The 19,833-nt window shown below is 36.6% G+C and overlaps 3 protein-coding genes across 3 annotated transcripts; all 3 read left to right on the forward strand.

Moving 5' to 3' along the window:
• The first annotated feature begins 633 nt into the window (after window positions 1-633).
• Window positions 634-3,089, forward strand: LOC149202639 (disease resistance protein UNI-like). The gene is made up of 2 exons (XM_089401654.1): window positions 634-2,080; window positions 2,971-3,089. The coding sequence occupies exons 1-2, from the start codon at window positions 634-636 to the stop codon at window positions 3,087-3,089; spliced, it is 1,566 nt and encodes a 521-aa protein (XP_089257780.1).
• A 151-nt stretch (window positions 3,090-3,240) lies between these two features.
• On the forward strand, window positions 3,241-4,383 carry LOC149202640 (putative disease resistance protein At1g61310). Its single transcript, XM_089401655.1, has 2 exons — window positions 3,241-3,874; window positions 4,010-4,383. Exons 1-2 carry the CDS (start codon window positions 3,241-3,243, stop codon window positions 4,381-4,383), a joined length of 1,008 nt encoding a protein of 335 aa, XP_089257781.1.
• Window positions 4,384-5,896: 1,513 nt separating this feature from the next.
• Window positions 5,897-6,394, forward strand: LOC149202641 (disease resistance RPP13-like protein 4). The gene has a single exon (XM_089401656.1). The coding sequence runs from the start codon at window positions 5,897-5,899 to the stop codon at window positions 6,392-6,394; it is 498 nt and encodes a 165-aa protein (XP_089257782.1).
• Window positions 6,395-19,833: the final 13,439 nt, after the last annotated feature.

Below are 19,833 nucleotides of genomic sequence, written 5' to 3' on the forward strand. Positions count from 1 at the left end.
AGATCATGGCTGATCCAGGTTTCGTCTCTGGATTTATTGGGCTTGGTATCAACAAAATAATCGACCAGATTATTGATCGCATAAACATTGTTGTTCACTGTCAGAAAGAAATGGCATCTCTGAAAGATCTGGTAGTGAAAATCAAGCCTATCATTACAGAGATCCAGCAATATAGACCAGATATAAACAGGAAGAAAAAAGATAAGTCTTCTGCTGTAAATGGATGGCTTAAACAGTTGGACGCCCTTCTCCAACAGGCATCTAAAACGGTGCAAACTTCCACAATACGGACGTGTGACATTATCTCTCGCTACCAAACCAGCCTGAGGATCAGGATTTTAATTTCAGAGATCAACGAACATATCAAATTTTCTCCTTCGGTTGAATTGGCCCTAATTCCAGAGCTACTAGAGGGTCAAACTCAAAAGCTCCAAGAGGAAATTGTGCAGATCAAGGAAAGCAGAGAAGCCTTGGCTTGTTCAAGTACTTCCCAATAGCCAAAAGGTACGCAGCAATTCTAAGGATGGTTTATTACTTTGGCTCACTGTTTTCCAAAGTCCCTCTTTTACAAGTCTTAGAAATGCACTCCGTACCCAAATAGCCACACAAAAAAATGTAAATTTGGGCGAAAATATGAACGAAGAAGAGGTAAAGCGATGGTTGAATCAGACAGTGCACCAGAGCAATGGGTTTATTCTGTTCTTAGATGATGTATGGGGATGGAATGCTGCAGAATTGTTAGAGGAATTAGGTGTACTGTGCCCTGTAAGGAACCACTCCACCTCCAAAGTCATTGTCAGTTCCAGGGATCGCGCTGCACTCTTAAAAACAGGTGTCGCAGATAAATACACAATAACAATGGAGGACTTGTCGGAAGATGAGAGTTGGAAGTTGTTTGCTTGTCACACTTTTCCATATAATAATGGAAATCTGCCAGCAAACATAGAAGAGGGAAAAGCCAAGCTTGTGTGTAAAAGGTGCAGAGGGATTCCGCTCGCTATCAAAGTGGTTGGCAGGGCAATGGCCGGGAGTACTCATCCACAACAGTGGGAATGGGCTGTCCAAAGGCTGCCAAACGTGGACAGTTTGTACAATTGTGTTAGGTTGAGTCATGATGCACTCGGCTATGAGGATGCTGACCTGCAATTGTGCTTTTTATATGGAAATTGGCCAGCAAACATAGAAGAGGGAAAAGCCAAGCTTGTGTGTAAAAGGTGCAGAGAGCTTCCCCTCGCTATCAAAGTGGTTGGCAGGGCAATGGCCGGGAGTACTCATCCACAACAGTGGGAATGGGCTGTCCAAACGCTGCCAAACGTGGACAGTGTGTACAATCGTGTTAGGTTGAGTTATGATGCACTCGGCTATGAGGATGCTGACCTGCAATTGTGCTTTTTATGTGTAGCTGCAAACATATTGGAAGACACAGTCGTTCATGTCCAGTTGGCGATTCAGGTATGGATAGGGGAAGGCTTACTTGCCAAGAAGACGTTGGAACATGAGCATCGACCCGCTTATGATCCATTCGAGCCGGGAAGATATTATCTCAACATTTTAGCAGATCGTTGTTTGATCGAGCCAATGATGAGAGACTTTGATGGGCAAGTACTCTGTTTCAGGGTGCATGACTCCCTGCGTGATATGGCAATCCGAATCGCAGAGGAGGAAGAAAATTTCTACTGCCGTGTGGGTAAAGTTTTGACAGCTGTGAATGAAAATAAGTGTTTGGGCCGCATTCGGCTTTTGTTGAGCGAGAATAGATTGACTTCTTTTCCCCTAATCACATCGTCTACACAAATATGCTCATTGCTTCTCAGTGGAAATCCATATTTAACAAAGATCCCAACAAGGGTGATCAGGAGTATGATCTCCCTTAAGGCGTTCTCTTTAAGTGGGACATCATTGAAATCATTGCCAAAGAGTATTGGGTGTTTGGAGCAGCTAATATATTTGGGTTCAAGGCACATGCCCATCAATAGGTTACCTGCATCTTTTACCAGTCTTGTAAATCTGGAGATCCTTGATCTTTCATATTCTGCCATCCAAGAATTACCGTCCGCCATCCATATGCTGAGATCTTTAAGTAAATTAAGCTTGGAGGGATGTAGAGATATGCAATTTCTACTTCCCAGTATCTCAGGGCTTACCTCTTTGGAGCATTTGGAAACTTATGGTTGCAAGGCTCTTTGGAAGAAAGATAAGGATACTAGATGGAAAAAAACAGCTTCTATCAATAATTTGGCAAGTTTAACACAACTTAAAACATTACAACTACAAAATAATGGGGAAATTATTAGTGGTGGCACACTGGGAAAGATGACTCAAATGAAATCCCTCACATTGTCACTCATAAAGCTGGAAATTCTACCCAACGATATAAGAAACATGTCAAAATTGAGAAGACTGGGATTATTAGAATACTTTACTTGGTTAAAATGGATTATAATTCTTTCAATATTTGGGCTATCTTAAATTTGTTGGTTGTCATTTCTTGGAAGAACTTCCACATCTACATAAACTCAAGGGTTTGAGGCAATTGGAGATCATTGAATGTCCTAGAGTAAGTTTGTTTCCAACAGAATTTGGTCACAAAGGAGCATTTCCTCTTCTAGAAACATTTTCTCTTACTTGGCTACCTACATTAAAGGAGTTGCCTGTAATAGAGAAAGGTGCAATGGCTTCACTTAAAATATTTACTATAATGGCACATACAACATTAAATATATTACCAGAGAGTTATATGGATCTGAAGAAATTTCAGAAAGTAAGAATTTTTGGTTGTCCAATAAGAAATATAGGAACTAGAGAGAACACTAATGTAGAAGTGATGGCAATGTCTATGGTAGACATGGAAGAAATTACAAAGAGATATTCCCAATTGTGGGATAAAAGGGAAAGTTGGTTGTACGGTGAATTTTGGTGCAATGAGCTCTTCTTCTTCAAGTACTTCCCATGGCCCTGTTGTTCCAACAGGCTCTGCAAAGATGAAATTGATCGAAGAGCCCCTTATAGTGGGACAGGATAAAGCATTTTCGATTCTCGAAAAGCTGGTGTTGTTGGCAAGGGTGGATCCGGAAAAACTCTTCTTTTGAAGACGCTCTTCAATAGCCAAAAGGTACGCAGTAATTCTAAGGATGGTTTATTACTTTGGCTCACTGTTTCCCAAAGTCCTTCTTTTACAAGTCTTAGAAATGCACTCCGTACCCAAATAGCCACACAAAAAATGTAAATTTGGGCGAAAATATGAACGAAGAAGAGGTAAAGCGATGGTTGAATCAGACAGTGCACCAGAGCACCAGGTTTATTCTGTTCTTAGATGATGTATGGGGATGCAATGCTGCAGAATTGTTAGATGAATTAGGTGTACTGTGCCCTGTAAGGAACCACTCCACCTCCAAAGTCATTGTCAGTTCCAGGGTTCGCGCTGCACTCTTAAAAACAGGTGTCGTAGATAAATACACAATAACAATGGAGGACTTGTCAGAAGATGAGAGTTGGAAGTTGTTTGCTTGTCACACTTTTCCATATAATAATGGAAATCTGCCAGCAAACATAGAAGAGGGAAAAGCCAAGCTTGTGTGTAAAAGGTGCAGAGGGCTTCCCCTCGCTATCAAAGTGGTTGGCAGGGAAATGGCCGGGAGTACTCATCCACAACAGTGGGAATGGGCTGTCCAAAGGCTGCCAAACGTGGACAGTGTCTACAATTGTGTTAGGTTGAGTTATGATGCACTCGGCTATGAGGATGCTAACTTGCAATTGTGCTATTTATATGGAAATCTGCCAGCAAACATAGAAGAGGGAAAAGCCAAGCTTGTGTGTAAAAGGCGCAGAGGGCTTCCCCTCGCTATCAAAGTGGTTGGCAGGTCAATGGCCGGGAGTACTCATCCACAACAGTGAGAATGGGCTGTCCAAAGGCTGCCAAACGTGGACAATGTGTACAATTCTGTTAGGTTGAGTTATGATGCACTCGGCTATGAGGATGCTGACCTGCAATTGTGCTTTTTATGTGTAGCTGCAAACATCTTGGAAGATGCAGTCGTTCATGTCCAGTTGGCGATTCAAGTTTCGATAGGGGAAGGCTTACTTGCCAAGAAGACGTTGGAACATGAGCATCGACCCACTTATGATCCATTCGAGCTGGGAAGATATTATCTCAACATTTTAGCAGATCGTTGTTTGATCGAGCGAATGATGAGAGACTTTGATCGGCAAGTACTCTGTTTCAGGGTGCATGACTCCCTACGTGATATGGCAATCCGAATCGCAGAGGAGGAAGAAAATTTCTACTGCCGTGTCGGTAATGGTTTGACAGCTGTGAATGAAAATGAGTGTTTGGGCCGCATTCGGCTTTTGTTGAGCGAGAACAGATTGACTTCTTTCCCCTAATCACATCGTCTACACAAATATGCTCATTGCTTCTCAGTGGAAATCCATATTTAACAAAGATCCCAACAAGGGTGATCAGGAGTATGATCTCCCTTAAGGCGTTCTCTTTAAGTGGGACGTCATTGAAATCATTGCCAAAGAGTATTGGGTGTTTGGAGCAACTAATATATTTGGGTTTAAGACACATGCCCATCAATATGTTACCTGCATCTTTTACCAGTCTTGTAAATCTGGAGATCCTTGATCTTTCCTATTCTGCCATCCAAGAATTACCGTCCGCCATCCATATGCTGTGATCTTTAAGGAAATTAATCTTGGAGGGATGTAGAGATCTGCAATTTCTACCTCCCTGTATCTCAGGGCTTACCTCTTTGGAGCATTTGGAAACTTATGGTTGCAAGGCTTTTTTGGAAGAAAGATAAGGATACCAGATGGAGAAAAAACAGCTTCTATCAACAATTTGGCAAGTTTAACACAACTTAAAACATTACAACTACAAAATAATGAGGAAATTATTAACACAACTTAAAACATTACAACTACAAAATAATGAGGAAATGGAAATAATGAGGAAATGGAAATTATTAGTGATGGCACACTGGGAAAGATGACTCAAATGAACTCCCTCACATTGTCACTCATAAAGCTGGAAATTCTACCCAACGATATAAGAAACATGTCAAAATTGAGAAGGCTGGTATTATTAGAATACTTTCACTTGGTTAAAATGGATTATAATTTTTATTACTTTCAATATTTGGGCTATCTTAAATTTGCTTGTTGTCATTTCTTGGAAGAACTTCCACATCTACATAAACTCAAGGGTTGTAGGCAATTGGAGATCATTGAATGTCCTAGAATAAGTTTGTTTCCAACAGAATTTGGTCGCAAAGGAGCATTTCCTCTTGTGGAAACATTTTCTCTTGCTTGGCTACCTACATTAAAGTAGTTGCCTGTAATAGAGAAAAGTGCAATGGCTTCACTTAAAATATTTACTATAATGGCATGTACAACTTTACCAAAGAGTTATATGGATCTGAAGACACTTCAGAAAGTAAGAATTTTTGGTTGTCCAATAAGAAATATAGGGACTAGAGAGAACACTAATGTAAAAGTGATGGCAATGTCTATGATAGACATGGAAGAAATTACAAAGAGATATCCCCAATTGTGGGATAAAAGGGGAAGTTGGTTGTATGGTGAATTTTGGTGCAATGAGCTCTTCTTCTTCAAGTACTTCCCATGGCCCTGTTGTTCCAACAGGATCTGCAAAGATGAAATTGATCGAAGAGGCCCTTATAGTGGGACAGGATAAAGCATTTTCGATTCTCGAAAAGTTCCGGAAAAACTATTCTTTTGAAGACGCTCTTCAATAGCCAAAAGGTACGCAGTAATTCTAAGGATGGTTTATTACTTTGGCTCACTGTTTCCCAAAGTCCCTCTTTTAAAAGTCTTAGAAATGCACTCCGTACCCAAATAGCCACACACAAAAAATGTAAATTTGGGCGAAAATATGAACGAAGAAGAGGTAAAGCGATGTTTGAATCAGACAGTGCACCAGAGCACCGGGCTTATTCTGTTCTTAGATGATGTATGGGGATGCAATGCTGCAGAATTGTCAGAGGAATTAGGTGTACTGTGCCCTGTAAGGAACCACTCCACCTCCAAAGTCATTGTCAGTTCTAGGGATCGCGTTGCACTCTTAAAAACAGGTGTCGCAGATAAATACACAATAACAATGGAGGACTTGTCGGAAGATGAGAGTTGGAAGTTGTTTGCTTGTCACACTTTTCCATATAATAATGGAAATATGCCAGCAAACATAGAAGAGGGAAAAGCCAAGCTTGTGTGTAAAAGGTGTAGAGGGCTTCCCCTCACTATCAAAGTGGTTGGCAGGGCAATGGTCGGAAGTACTCATCCACAACAGTGGGAATGGGTTGTCCAAAGGCTGCCAAACGTGGACACTGTGTACAATTGTGTTAGGTTGAGTTATGATGCACTCGGCTATTAGGATGCTGACCTGCATTTGTGCTTTTTATATGGAAATCTGCCAGCAAACATAGAAGAGGGAAAAGCCAAGATTGTGTGTAAAAGGTGCAGAGGGCTTCCCCTCGCTATCAAAGTGGTTGGCATGGCAATGGCCAGGAGTACTCATCCACAACAGTGGGAATGGGCTGTCCAAAGGCTTCCAAACGTGGACAATGTGTACAATTGTGTTAGGTTGAGTTATGATGCACTCGACTATGAGGATGCTGACCTGCAATTTTGCTTTTTATGTGTAGCTGCAAACATCTTGGAAGACGCAGTCATTCATGTCCAGTTGGCGATTCAGGTATGGATAGGGGAAGGCTTACTTGCCAAGAAGACGTTGGAACATGAGCATCGACCCGCTTATGATCCATTCGAGCTGGGAAGATATTATCTCAACATTTTAGCAGATCGTTGTTTGATCGAGCGAATGATGAGAGACTTTGATGGGCAAGTACTCTGTTGCAGGGTGCATGACTCCCTGCGTGATATGGCAATCTGAATCGCAGAGGAGGAAGAAAATTTCTACTGCCGTGTGGGTAAGGGTTTGACAGTTGTGAATGAAAATGAGTGTTTGGGCCGCATTCGGCTTAATCACATCGTCTACACAAATATGCTCGTTGCTTTTCAGTGGAAATCCATATTTAACAAAGATCCCAACAAGGGTGTCAGGAGTATGATATCCCTTAAGGCGTTCTCTTTAAGTGGGACGTCATTGAAATCATTGCCAAAGAGTTTTGATGTTTGGAGCAGCTAATATATTTGGGTTTAAGACACATACCCATCAATAGGTTACCTGCATCTTTTACCATCCTTGATCTTTCCTATTCTGCCATCCAAGAATTACCGTCCGCCATCCATATGCTGAGATCTTTAAGGAAATTAAGCTTGGAGGGATGTAGAGATCTGCAATTTCTACCTCCCAGTATCTCAGGGCTTACCTCTTTGGAGCATTTGGAAACTTATGGTTGCAAGGTTCTTTGGAAGAAAGATAAGGATACCATATGGAAAAAAAACAGCTTCTATCAATAATTTGGCAAGTTTAACACAACTTAAAACATTACAACTACAAAATAATGGGGAAATTATTAGTGAGGGCACACTAGGAAAGATGACTCAAATGAATTCCCTCACATTGAAGCTGGAAATTCTACCCAACGATATAAGAAACATGTCAAAATTGAGAAGACTAGTATTATTAGAATACTTTCACTTGGTTAAAATGGATTATAATTTTTATGACTTTCAATATTTGGGCTATCTTAAATTTGCTGGTTGTCATTTCTTGGAAGAACTTCCACATCTGCATAAACTCAAGGGTTTGAGGCAATTGGAGATCATTGAATGTCCTAGAGTAAGTAAGTTTCCAGCAGAATTTGGTCACAAAGGAGCATTTCCTCTTCTGGAAACATTTTCTCTTGCTTGGCTACCTACCCATACTCTTGCAGGGCCATCATTTGATGTTGAAGCAAAAACGGTGATTTGATCATGTTATCACTTAGAGAAAATATCATAGTTAATAATTTTATCACATGATGAATGCATGGACTATATTTTTCGTAATTAGATTGATAACCTTGAACATTTTGATTCGAAAGACTAAACAATGCAAGGACTTGGTCATGATTTAATCTCACCGAAGATGAAACTCACAAGGATGCATTGGCATGTTGCAAGGACCGATCAAGGAATTTGAGCTTGCTCAATAGGGAATGATGGAACCAATAATAATAATATCCTAGTATGATACACCCATAAAGGTAACATTCCCTAATGGTATGTTGAATAACATGGTAAATGCTCTTTTTATTGAATATTTGAATTTTCATTAATTTTTTTAGTGTAAATGAATTCACTAAAGACATTAAGGAAATTTAGAGTTGTGAAAATAAGATTCTTACATTATCCCTTGGTAAAACTTCTCTTTCAAAAGAAAATGAAAAATCCGTTGAAATGGGGATATCAATCATTTCTTCGTCTTCAAAAGATAACAACAGATGTTTGCAGCCACGGGTGTATTGCACATGAAAGAGAATGATTAAATTGGGAAAATTTACATATGTAAAGCCTAACCTGATCCTAATAATTATTATCATATGTTAAGTGGAGAATTTATATCTATGGTGTAAGAATGGACATCTGAATGAATGAATTGGCTGGGGATTCTAGATTTGGAACAGACATATAAAAAATCCCATAATAGAGTTGAGAAATAATTAACGATCAACTTATCTGGGATATCTGTAAGAAGCAAATATTCAGGAGCTTTTTGGCATCTTTTCTATGCCCTTTTTATTCTTAAAGTCCAGCCCTCATGCTTCATTAAAAAAAAATCAGATCATCTATTGTTCTTATTCATGTTTCATGTATGAAGTTACAAGAATTTAATATATATATAAAATAACTGGACGCTGGAGGGGCAAACTCATTGGATGATCTTCTGCTAAATTTTCCCCAAACCTAAGAATATGATGACCATTAGGTATGACATGAATATATCTTGGTACTGAAATAAACACAGCTGCACTACTCACTTTTGAGTGTTCCAGAAACGCAACATCAATTTAAGTCACTAATTTTATTATATAAAGATCAAAGATAAATTTATTTTTAATTAATATTTTTTTGGAACCTATAATATTAATTTTATTATATAAAGATCGAGGATAAATTGATTTTTAATCAATAATTTTTTAAAATATTTAAAATAGTTTTAAAGTGTTCTCACTTAGAGAAAACCCTTTTTCGTGGAAGGGAACTCACTGAGGAACATAGAGGTAACCTCAAACCACTTTGGGATTGGAAATAAGAGGGACCTCTCACCAATTGTTACCCTAAGTCACAAAAGAAACATATATGGAATATGCTCAATGGCAAGATTGTAAAATAGTGTTAGGTTTGGTTTGAGTATGAGAAAAAATACCATTGGGCATGGAGTCTAACAGAATTATGTATGCCAGCCACAGGTCATATGAACAAATACAATCAAAGGCAAGATGGATAGTGGCTTTTCTAACAAATTGACAAATTATGGTGTGATAAAATCAAAGCAAAAAAAAACCTAAAAAGAAAGAGAGCACCTAGGTGATTGTTGTATTTCCTTTGGATGAAGAAAAAAATAGGTATTTGAATAATATGAGCTAGATAATTCAACTTGAATTCTCATCCATAAACCCTTTATTCAAACACTGAGGGAAATGATCATTTGAATCATTGATAAGAACACAAACATACATGAAACACGAACAGAAAACCAATAACACATGAATCTTTGGTAAGGTTCACAACTTATGCTTATGGCATAATATCTCCAAATTTTCACAGTACACAAGGTTTTTTTCACATAAATTTGAACCCTTTGTCTTTCATTTTCATACATTATATAGCAAAAGGTATTAAACTTTAAGATCCATAAACTCCGGAAAATATTTTTATGTTTATATTTACGAAGCAGAGTTTATTCCTGAATCCAGACATTAAATGAAAAGGTCTTCTGAAAACTAATCTCGAGATGGATGTTGCTTCTCTGGAAAGAATTGTGGAGAAAATCACAAAAAACCTAGATACGAAAATTTCCTACTGGATTGTAGGTACTTATCCCTTCATTTTCTGATATGCATTGAATCTGCAAAACTGCCTCAACTTCTTAATCAAACTTCTTCCATCTTTGAAGGCTAGAGCTATAAAAATTCACTCGTATGACTAAGGCCTCTTCCTAGGCATTCATAGAATCACCATAAATTTTCCCTTGGCTTGAGCATCATCTAGATTGGAGGGCTTGCAAAACTGTTAGCTTAACCTATTTTGAAAATTGTTTCCTTGTCTACAAAGACATCTTCAGGCATGTTCAGTTGTCCATGGCCTTTGTTGCTTCAGCGAATAGACTCAACTTGTCCTGTCTTTCCATTGCTCTAGTAATCCTTCTACTATGATTCTATGGGGTTCTAACAGTTGCTAGAGTTTCAAGATTTTCATTTTCAACTGTAGTCGTTCATTTAATCTAGGATTCAACCTAGCTTTAAGCTTTAACCGCAATTTATTTGTGGACCTGGTCTGTGGCCTTCTTGAATACTCTGTTCTCTGGCTCAATTCTCACGGTGCTTGCTCTCAACTTCTTTTGTTTCTTGGTCTTCTTACTAAAATTTTTTAGCCCTCCTTTTATAAACCGTAGGATTTGTTTCTTGGTTAGGGTTTTCTACATATTTTAAAATAACTTATTCGTTGGTTTCGACTTGCGTAGTTAGTGCTTTCCTCTTTTTCTTTATTTTAGTGAAGGGTGTCCCACTTCTCTTCTCCTTTGCTGTTGGGCTTGTTTGCTCAACTCATGGATATATAGGATCAGATAAAACCATGGTGATATACCTAATGTGGGTGAAAAATATTTCTCTTCCTAACACTTGTGACCATTTTTATTAGAATTTGATGCAGGTATAAGGGCAAGTTCATTTTGTTAAAACCGGCAAGATACACAAGAAATCACATATGATACAAGAAAATTTTGGAGAACTTCCCATCACATGTTAAAAAAAAATGAACTATCCTCATAACCTGAATCCACTCTAGCTTCAAAATACTGCAGTGAACGCAAATTCTCCAACATGGGTCATGGGAATCATCTTTCAAAAAATAATTTAGGTTTACTCCCTGCACCATCCTTTTCTTAAACCACCTTTCTCCATCAATTGGTAGTTTAGTTGCTTCAACAATGTTGTCTTTCGTTACCTGAAACCCTAACCCCTTAACCATAACACTACTGCCATCAAATGTATCAATAAAATTTGAGGTTAGTTTGAGGTCATACCCACTAAATAAGTGGAAAAATTTCTCCCAACCCACTTCTTTGAACATCGGAGACAACTCAACTCCATAAATATCGAAAAGTGTTGCCCATCTAGCTCATACCACTTAAGGTTCCCACTCTTTCCCATCATTCCACTAACAACATGCCTTGAGAATTCACCAGTTGAAATCTCCTCCCCGATTTTTGCAATAATTTTATGTGCATCGTCTAAAGATAAGTTACCACTACCTAAAAATAAATTTGGAATAAAGCATTTCCCTTTCATACAATCTAACCATTCACCATTCACTTTATACATCCACTTTTCATGAGTCTTTAATATCCATCTTAACCAAATTTTAATGTTTAATGTATTAAACATCACTTTATTGACCCCTTAACTTTAATAATAATGTTTTCTCAAAGTTCCAAAACTAAAACTTCACATTAACACTTCAATCTTATCATTTTCTAACTTTGTTGTAAGTGTTGGAAAATGGTTTTCAAGCGTTTTTCTGAAGGAGGATTGCAAATTTTTTGGAAATGAAAGTTGTAACATTACCAATTAAATTGATGTTTGACTAACCTTAAGTGTAGGGTATGACCTAACCCTCGTAGCTTTACAAGCACTAACCCAAATACTTTAAGATCTTGAAAGAAATTTTTAATTCAACAAGTGAAATTGACCATATAATTTGGATTGCTTGATACAGAGCATAGTCACAGAGTGTAAAAGCTTAGCACTTTACCCAAACTCCAGGTGAAATATCCTTTCAATGGAAGTATTCCTCAAAGGCTTCTAGAATCTCTTGATATGAGAAATGCACCGTTTTCATAAATTTCTCCATTACCTTTAGAAATACATAAATGAATGCTAACATATGGTTTCAAATTAATAAACTTCCTAAGAAAATCACATTAGTCTCCAACTATCAATAGATAAGGTGTTGCCCAAATTAGAAATCTAAGAGTCTTCTCAAAACATGCAACTTCATTCCCCCAGAGATGAAGAACTTCATCACATGCAACTTCATTCCCCAGAGATGAAGAACTTCATCGTGAATAACATGTTGATGGTCTCAAATTAAGAAATTTACTAAGCAAAGCACATTAGTCTCCAACTGTCAATGGATAAGCTACTGTCGAAAATACAAATCCAAGAGTTTTCTCAAAGCATGCAACTTCATTCCCCCAAGAGATGAATTTCTCCTAGGCTAAATTAAGCATGTGTACCCTTCGAAAAGTTCCCTTCGGTCATTTCTCAGTCATGTAACTTTCTTCTATATATGAAATAAAGTGGGTCCCAGGTTAATACATGAAAACTCCCTCATAAGTGCCTCCTATAACCTGCACTTCCTTCTATAGTGCTTTTTCATCAAAATAATGCCACATAGTATTGTAACTCCTTTATAAACAAAAATAAACATCCATTTAGTATGTTGTTATATGTTTTTTTTTTTTTTTTCTTCTAACCCCGAATTTACATGACTCACTGCCCATTTCCATAAACTAAGGGTCACGTTATGCTAATATCTACTATAGAAAAAATCTTATGCGTGGAATCTACCATATGAGTCCCAAACATGAAATTTCCTACAAGAAAAATCTCAAAATTAGTTAGTTGCTGGTTAATTTATCAAATAGTCCAATTTTGCACTCCTTTTCAAACCTCAAACTTGCATTAGAAATCTTGAAATCAATGATGAAAGGTTGCAGGTATATAGGTGCACTGTAGATGAAATTAGTGACCATACGATTTTACAAATTATGCCCACAGTGCAATTAAAATAGCATAATTGCACGCTTCTGATATACTCAGCCTTTGTTTTATGTGTCACTCAAAATAACAAGCTTATTAATAGCAAGTGTAGAGTTGATATCTTCCTAGAGTTTAAAACAATTTGACATCTATGAAATTGGTTTTTGTGACGTAGTATCGATTTAAACTTTCAAAGTCACAACAATGTGCAACATCCATCACTTTCCATGAGAAATAAACTTAGCATTTAAAATTAGTTCACATATCATCACAATTCATAATCAGGTTTATTATATCCATAAAAGATGCCAAGAATAGATTATTATAGTAATCCTCATCACAAAATTAGAGTGAATTTGTAATTTTGTTTTTAAACGCTTAAGGACACTGTGAATAGATACATCAATGAGTTATTTGAAATGTGATTTCACTAGAATTCATACATCTTGTTATTCATATGGTTTCACCATTCAATAATATAATCCTTCCTTAAGAGGCCAAACAGGGACACTTCAACTCAGGAAAAGAAAACCTTGAAATACTTAGAACACTCACATGATCAATGCATCAAGTAGATTCCTTGAACATACTAAAGCATAAAATAATCAAACGACATAGAAAGTTGCGTAAAAAAGGAGTATTCAACCACTATAAATTCGAAAAATAAACCATTAATCTTAAACTAATTCCATTAATATTTATAATAGCATATTGATTTGGAATAGAGCTAGGTTATGAGTGTGACTGCAAGCAACGTATGAGAATTTTGCATCTGATTAGAATCCTTTTTCTCCGGTCTCTGCAAGCTGATTTTGGGATTATACTAGTAGGTTGATTATTCTTCTTTGTGTCATGCATTTCACTTTCATTGCCTGCTTTGAAATTTTAAATAAGTTTATTCTATTAATGAATTAATTCCTAATCTGAAGCACTTGTGAAATATACCTTTCAAGCGTATGAGCAATGTGTAAAGTTATATTTGTTCACAATACTCAGAATTGTGTGTTTGTAGGGAAGATACTTGAGATCTCTTCCATCATTAAAGCACATTCTAGATTTGTTCCCAGGCACGTCATTTAAATCTACGTGAGATTTATTTATGAGTATATTCCCAAACAAATTTAGAGCTTAGAGCCATTTCTATGTCCATTATTCAGATTTCTCTTATTCCGTGTATTTCAACAAATACAGAAGAGTCATCTCCCCTTTGTGTTATTTCTTTGCAAGCCAGAGTGCAATATTTTGAACATAATGTGAGCGAGTTGGGTTCACTTAATTTTTTACTTGTAAATGTTCATTGGGACAATAGGTTTCTTAATATGTTTCCACATTTTTTTCATATTGTGAGACAAAATCGAAAAGAAATGGAAGACTATAATGTGCCTTGAGGTGTAAGACCCTAAAGAGAAAATCATATTTTTTTGGTAAAGATTTAGTCTGGTTTGAAGTATCTAAGACTAACATGAGTATTGATTGAGTTCCAAAAAATATTGTACGTAGAGTCATTGACTTCATTAAAGGAGAGGAAATGAATCCAGAGGCTCCATGTACCTTCGCCTGACGAAAAACCAAAACTCCAAGCTTAACCGAAGATCCAAGCTTAAGGGCTAGTGCTGCCCTACGATGGGAACTGTAAGTATTTTAGAAATGCCTTGTTTAGATGTTGGTATTAATAGTGCTTTATTATTTGTCATATGTTTTGACATCTTAAAATTTGTTATGTAGTTATGCTTGCTCATATGGTCCAAAGGACAATAGAGAAAAATGTATAACCAAACGGAAGCAACCATTTGTGAAAAAGAGGGGCTGCCAATACCATTTTATTGTAAAGGTTGTTGTTCAAAGCCTCGAGATAGAAATATTAACATACAACCTGTATGAGCATGAAGATGAGGAAGGATGACCTTGTCATGGAAAACATGACATTTCAGGTGATGCTAGGTCTCTGCTTAAGCCAACGCTTTCAAGGGACATGGTTTCTTATGTAGAAAGTTGTTTTTTTCTGCATGTTTCAATTTACTCAGTTTGTAAAATGCATATTCAAAAATATGTTGAAATAGATGTCGTAGACCAAGATAGGGATTTTTTATTATGAATAAAATTTGTCGTAAACATCTATAATTGTTTTATGAAAGGAAATTACCAACTACATAAAAACGATGGAATGAGTGTGAATCTTTGGTATGAAAAACACCAAAATGATTTCTTCTTCTACCAAAATCCCAATGGTGAAGATATACCTTTTATAGCTGGAATACAAACAAAATGGATGTTGGAAACTATGGTTGAGCTATCCCATAATAGCTTAACAGCCATGGATTCAATATTTAACACAAATAAATATGGGGTTAGTATTTTTGCAATAATTCATTTAGTAAAATCATTTTCATTGTAATGATTCCATATGATTAATGGCGTAAAATTAACTTTGTTTTTTTTTATATCATAGTATCAATTGTACACACACATGGTGTTTGACAAGCAACAAAGCGGGGTTCCAGTCACATGGGTCGAACTGTCAAGTAGTACATCACAAGATATATCATTATGGTTGGAGAACCTCATGCACATGTGTTATCAACTTCGTCTTAATTGGAAGTTCAATGATTTTATGGTTGATGATGCATTGGCTGAAATTATTACTTTGAGGTAACTTCAATATTCCTATTTGACATTTCAACATGTATTCATTTTTAATATTTCTCACTTGAAATGAATTAAATATGGCAGGAGAATCACCATGTGTGAAGTAATATTTTGTATTTGCAACATAAGGAGGGCATGCCTCAAAACTGTTAATCGGTTGGCCAACAATCCAAAAAAAGAAAAAGAGATGTTCAATGAACTAGGTCATATCATGAAAAATTGTTCGAACAATGAAGTGACTACTGCAATAAATGGATTTTTCACCAAATTTGAAACTAAGGAGAAGTTTGTGGACTATTTCCACAATAATTGGGTTATTGGTGATAAGTTTAGTAAGTTCACGTACTCTTTCTTGTGTTTATACTTTTTTTGTTTCATAAAGACAATATATATTTACTAATTGAGCTTTTACATTTAGGGATGTGGGTACAAGTCTGCCGAGATTTTCCTCATGCAAATAAGGAGACAGATAATGTTGTGGAAACACATCACTATTATCTCAATACTACCTTTCTATCTAATCAAATAAATAAATGTTCTCGTAGGATGGATTAGCTATTTTATACTCTCCTCGCAAATTTTGAACCATGTTACTAATTCAAGAAAATTTTGAAAAAAGAAGGATATCTGAACGACCACAAGAAAGAGAAACAACTTGAATCATCAATGGAAAAAGATAGAAGAATTCCAGATAGTGATTGCGGCGCTCATGAGATCATATCTCATGCTTATTAGGTGAGGAGTTAAAGTACACATGATAAGTGATATCTTATCACCTGACATCGGATAATTTTTTCCCTTGTGATTTCCCATGGCCTATTCGTGGCAACATTTATAAGCATTCCATAAAGGTATATTGGTTGCATTTCCCTTCAATGAATTCATATGCTTTATTGGATCATGATTCCACACCCAATACATTCAATTGCCTCCTGAGATAGCTATAGAGGAGCCAAACCTCGATGCATACGCTAACACAACTATCATCGCTGAAAATAACGTAGATCCAAATGTTGAATAACTTCAATTGGCTAGAGAGGAGTTGTTTGTCTACCTAGACTTGTTGAAGAATAACCCTCCTTCTACTTTGAGCAAGAAAAAACAATTGATTGGTTTGGTTAAAAAAATGATGGATGATGTCAATGATCTTCATATTATGGACTATGAATTCACCCTTGGGTTGGGTGCTTATGAGTCATCTTTTATGAGAAAGAAGAGTTTCCTTAGTCTCAACAAGTGAGGTCGTCTTTGTTCCAATAATGCATCCTCTAGTGTCTGAGGTAAGTTCCATAAAGTGATGAGATAAACATGTTTAGATTAGTGTATATAGACATAACCATTTCTTAATGAGGTAGTGTGCAAATGGTTGCAGTGGTGCAACATCCCACTAGTGCGTTTGCAAATACAAGAGCTTCTCCTATGGATCATCCTCCATTGGAGCATGCTTTGTTGGTTGACAACTGTCCAATTAGTGTTTTGTTAGGTTTGTTGCTATATCTTTTCTCTTAATTTTCTCATAAATGTGCGTACTAGATGTTATTGATGTTGTTAATGTAGTGTCTAAATGTTTGCAAAGATGCAACATCCCACTAGTGTGCCTTCAATTCAAGCACATAGACAGATGCACCATCGATCTAGTTATCATATCATTCAAGGTGAATTGGATGGGATTCCTAATTCATGTATTCCATATTATGATGTGTGTATTACTTTACATGTCATTATTTTCTCTAATGAAAATTTCATTTTAATCTTACATATGCAAGAGCTTCTCCTGTGGATCATCCTCCATTAGAGCATCCTTCGTTAGTTGACCACTGTCCATTTAATGATTTGGTAGGTTTGTTGCTATTTATTTGCTCTTAATTTTCTCTTAAATGTGTGTATTGTATGTTATTAATGTTGTTAATGTAGTGTTTGAATGTTTGCAGAGGTGCGACATCCCACCAATGTGCCTTCAATTCAAGCACATAGATGAATGCACCATCGATCTAGTTATCATATCATTCAAGGTGCATTGGATGTGATTCCTAATTCATGTGGCCCATATTTTGATGTGTGTATAACTTCACGTGTCATTATTTATTGTAATGAAAACTGTGTTGTTATCTTACAGATGCAAGAGCTTCTCCTATGGATCATCCTCCATTGGAGCATGCTTCGTTGGTTGACAACTGTCCAATTAGTGATTTTTCAGATTTGTTACTATATGTTTTCTCTTAATTTTCTCTTAAGTGTGTGTATTGTATGTTATTAATGTTGTTAATGTAGTTTCTAAATGTTTGCAGAGGTACGACATCCCACCAGTGTGCCTTCAAATCAAGCACATAGATAGATGCACCATCAATCTAGTTATCATATCATTCAAGGTGCATTGGATGGGATTCCTAATTCATGTAGTCCATATTTTGATGTGTGTATTACTTCACATGTCATTATTTTCTCTAATGAAAATTGCATTGTTATCTTATAGATGCAAGAGCTTCTCTTATGGATCATCCTCCATTGGAGCATGCTTCATTGGTTGACAACTGTGCAATTAGTGATTTGTCAGGTTTGTGCTATATCTTTGCTCTTAATTTTCTCTTAAATGTTTGTACTAGATGTTATTAATGTTGTTAATGTAGTGTCTGAATGTTTGCAGAGGTGCAACATCCCACTAGTGTGCCTTCAATTCAAGCACATAGACAGATTCACCATTGACCTAGTTATCATATCATTCATGGTGCATTTGATGGGATTCCTAATTCATGTAGTCTATATTTTTATGTGTGTATTACTTCACATGTAATTATTTTCTCTAATGAAAATTGCATTGTTATCTTATAGATGCAAGAGTGTCTCCTATGGATCATCCTCCATTGGAGCATGCTTCGTTGGTTGACAAATGTTTAATTAGTGATTTGTTAGGTTTGTTGCTATATCTTTGTCCAAATGTGTGTATTGGATGTTATTGATGTTGTTAATGTAGTGTATGAATGTTTGCAGAGATACGCAATCCCACCAATGTGCCTTCAATTCAAGCACATAGACATATGCATTGTCGATCTAATTATCATATCATTCAAGGTGCATTTGATGGGATTCTTAATTCATGTAGTCCATATTTTGATGTGTGTATTACTTCACATGTCATTATTTTCTCTAATGAAAATTGCATTGTTATATTACAGATGCAAGAGTCTCTCCTATGGATCATCCTTCATTGGAACATGCCTGGCTATTTGACAACTCTCAAATTGGTGATTTTCCAAGTTCATTGCTATATCTTTACTCTTAGTTTTCTCCTAATATCGCCAGTTCTCAAGGGTGGAGATTTATCTCCCTGTCCTAATGAAGTAAAGCACAAGGTGTGTATGAGTAAAGAACAAGGGGCGTTAACAAGTTATAATGGTTGGTTTCCAAAATTAAAGTCAACACAATAGAATGGGTGTCACTTGTTTATTTTGTTCATAAGCTTTTTTTCATTAAAGCTCTAATCTAGCTATCAAGCCTGTAATTGGTTTATGTTTCATGTGATTCCAAATTCTCATCTTGGGAGCATTGTTCTTATTATAATATTGACACGCATATATTGAAAACTTGTGACGTGTCTCAAGAGTTGATTATGTTTTGTAGGTCATTTTGCCAATAAACAGACAACATGCCAAAGAGAAAGGTTTGGAAATCTAAACATATGATTTGGAAACAACTTGTAAAAATGCATTCATCTATTCTGATTCTCAATTCAAGAGCTCGACTGAAAACCTACTCTCTTTGATGAATTTTATAAGCACAAACAAATCTTTCTACTTTTTCTATAATATAACCTTTGATCGTCCATCAAGATGTTTTTGAGGAATTACTTGTATTGAAAAAATGAGATGCAACATCTGATTATTTATTAATGACGCATTGAAGCTATTAGGGCTTGGATCTACTTCAAGCTGAAGGAAGGCAGGTCTAGGGTAACATCAAACCACGCTTAACCTGGTAGCTAGCCCTACCAGATCGGGAAAGGGCTCTCTCCTTGTCAATCTCAATTAGGATATTGGCAATTAGGGCTTGAGATGACTGAATTTAATGTAGATTTTAGGCTAAGTATAATAGCTCAGGGTTTCTAGTTTGATTTTTAGGTATTGGTTGCTGGATCAATTGGAGAAGGCAGATTAGGTCCGGGAAATCAACTCAGGGATACAGTCATGTTCTGTGGGGCGAGGTAGACAAGGGTTTATGTACTAGAAATGGATTAAGATGG

The sequence above is a fragment of the Pinus tabuliformis genome, chromosome 2_1 (genome assembly GCF_031772625.1).
Source record: "Pinus tabuliformis cultivar Carrire ecotype Pingquan chromosome 2_1, CPIR1, whole genome shotgun sequence".
Lineage (NCBI taxonomy): Eukaryota > Viridiplantae > Streptophyta > Pinopsida > Pinales > Pinaceae > Pinus > Pinus tabuliformis.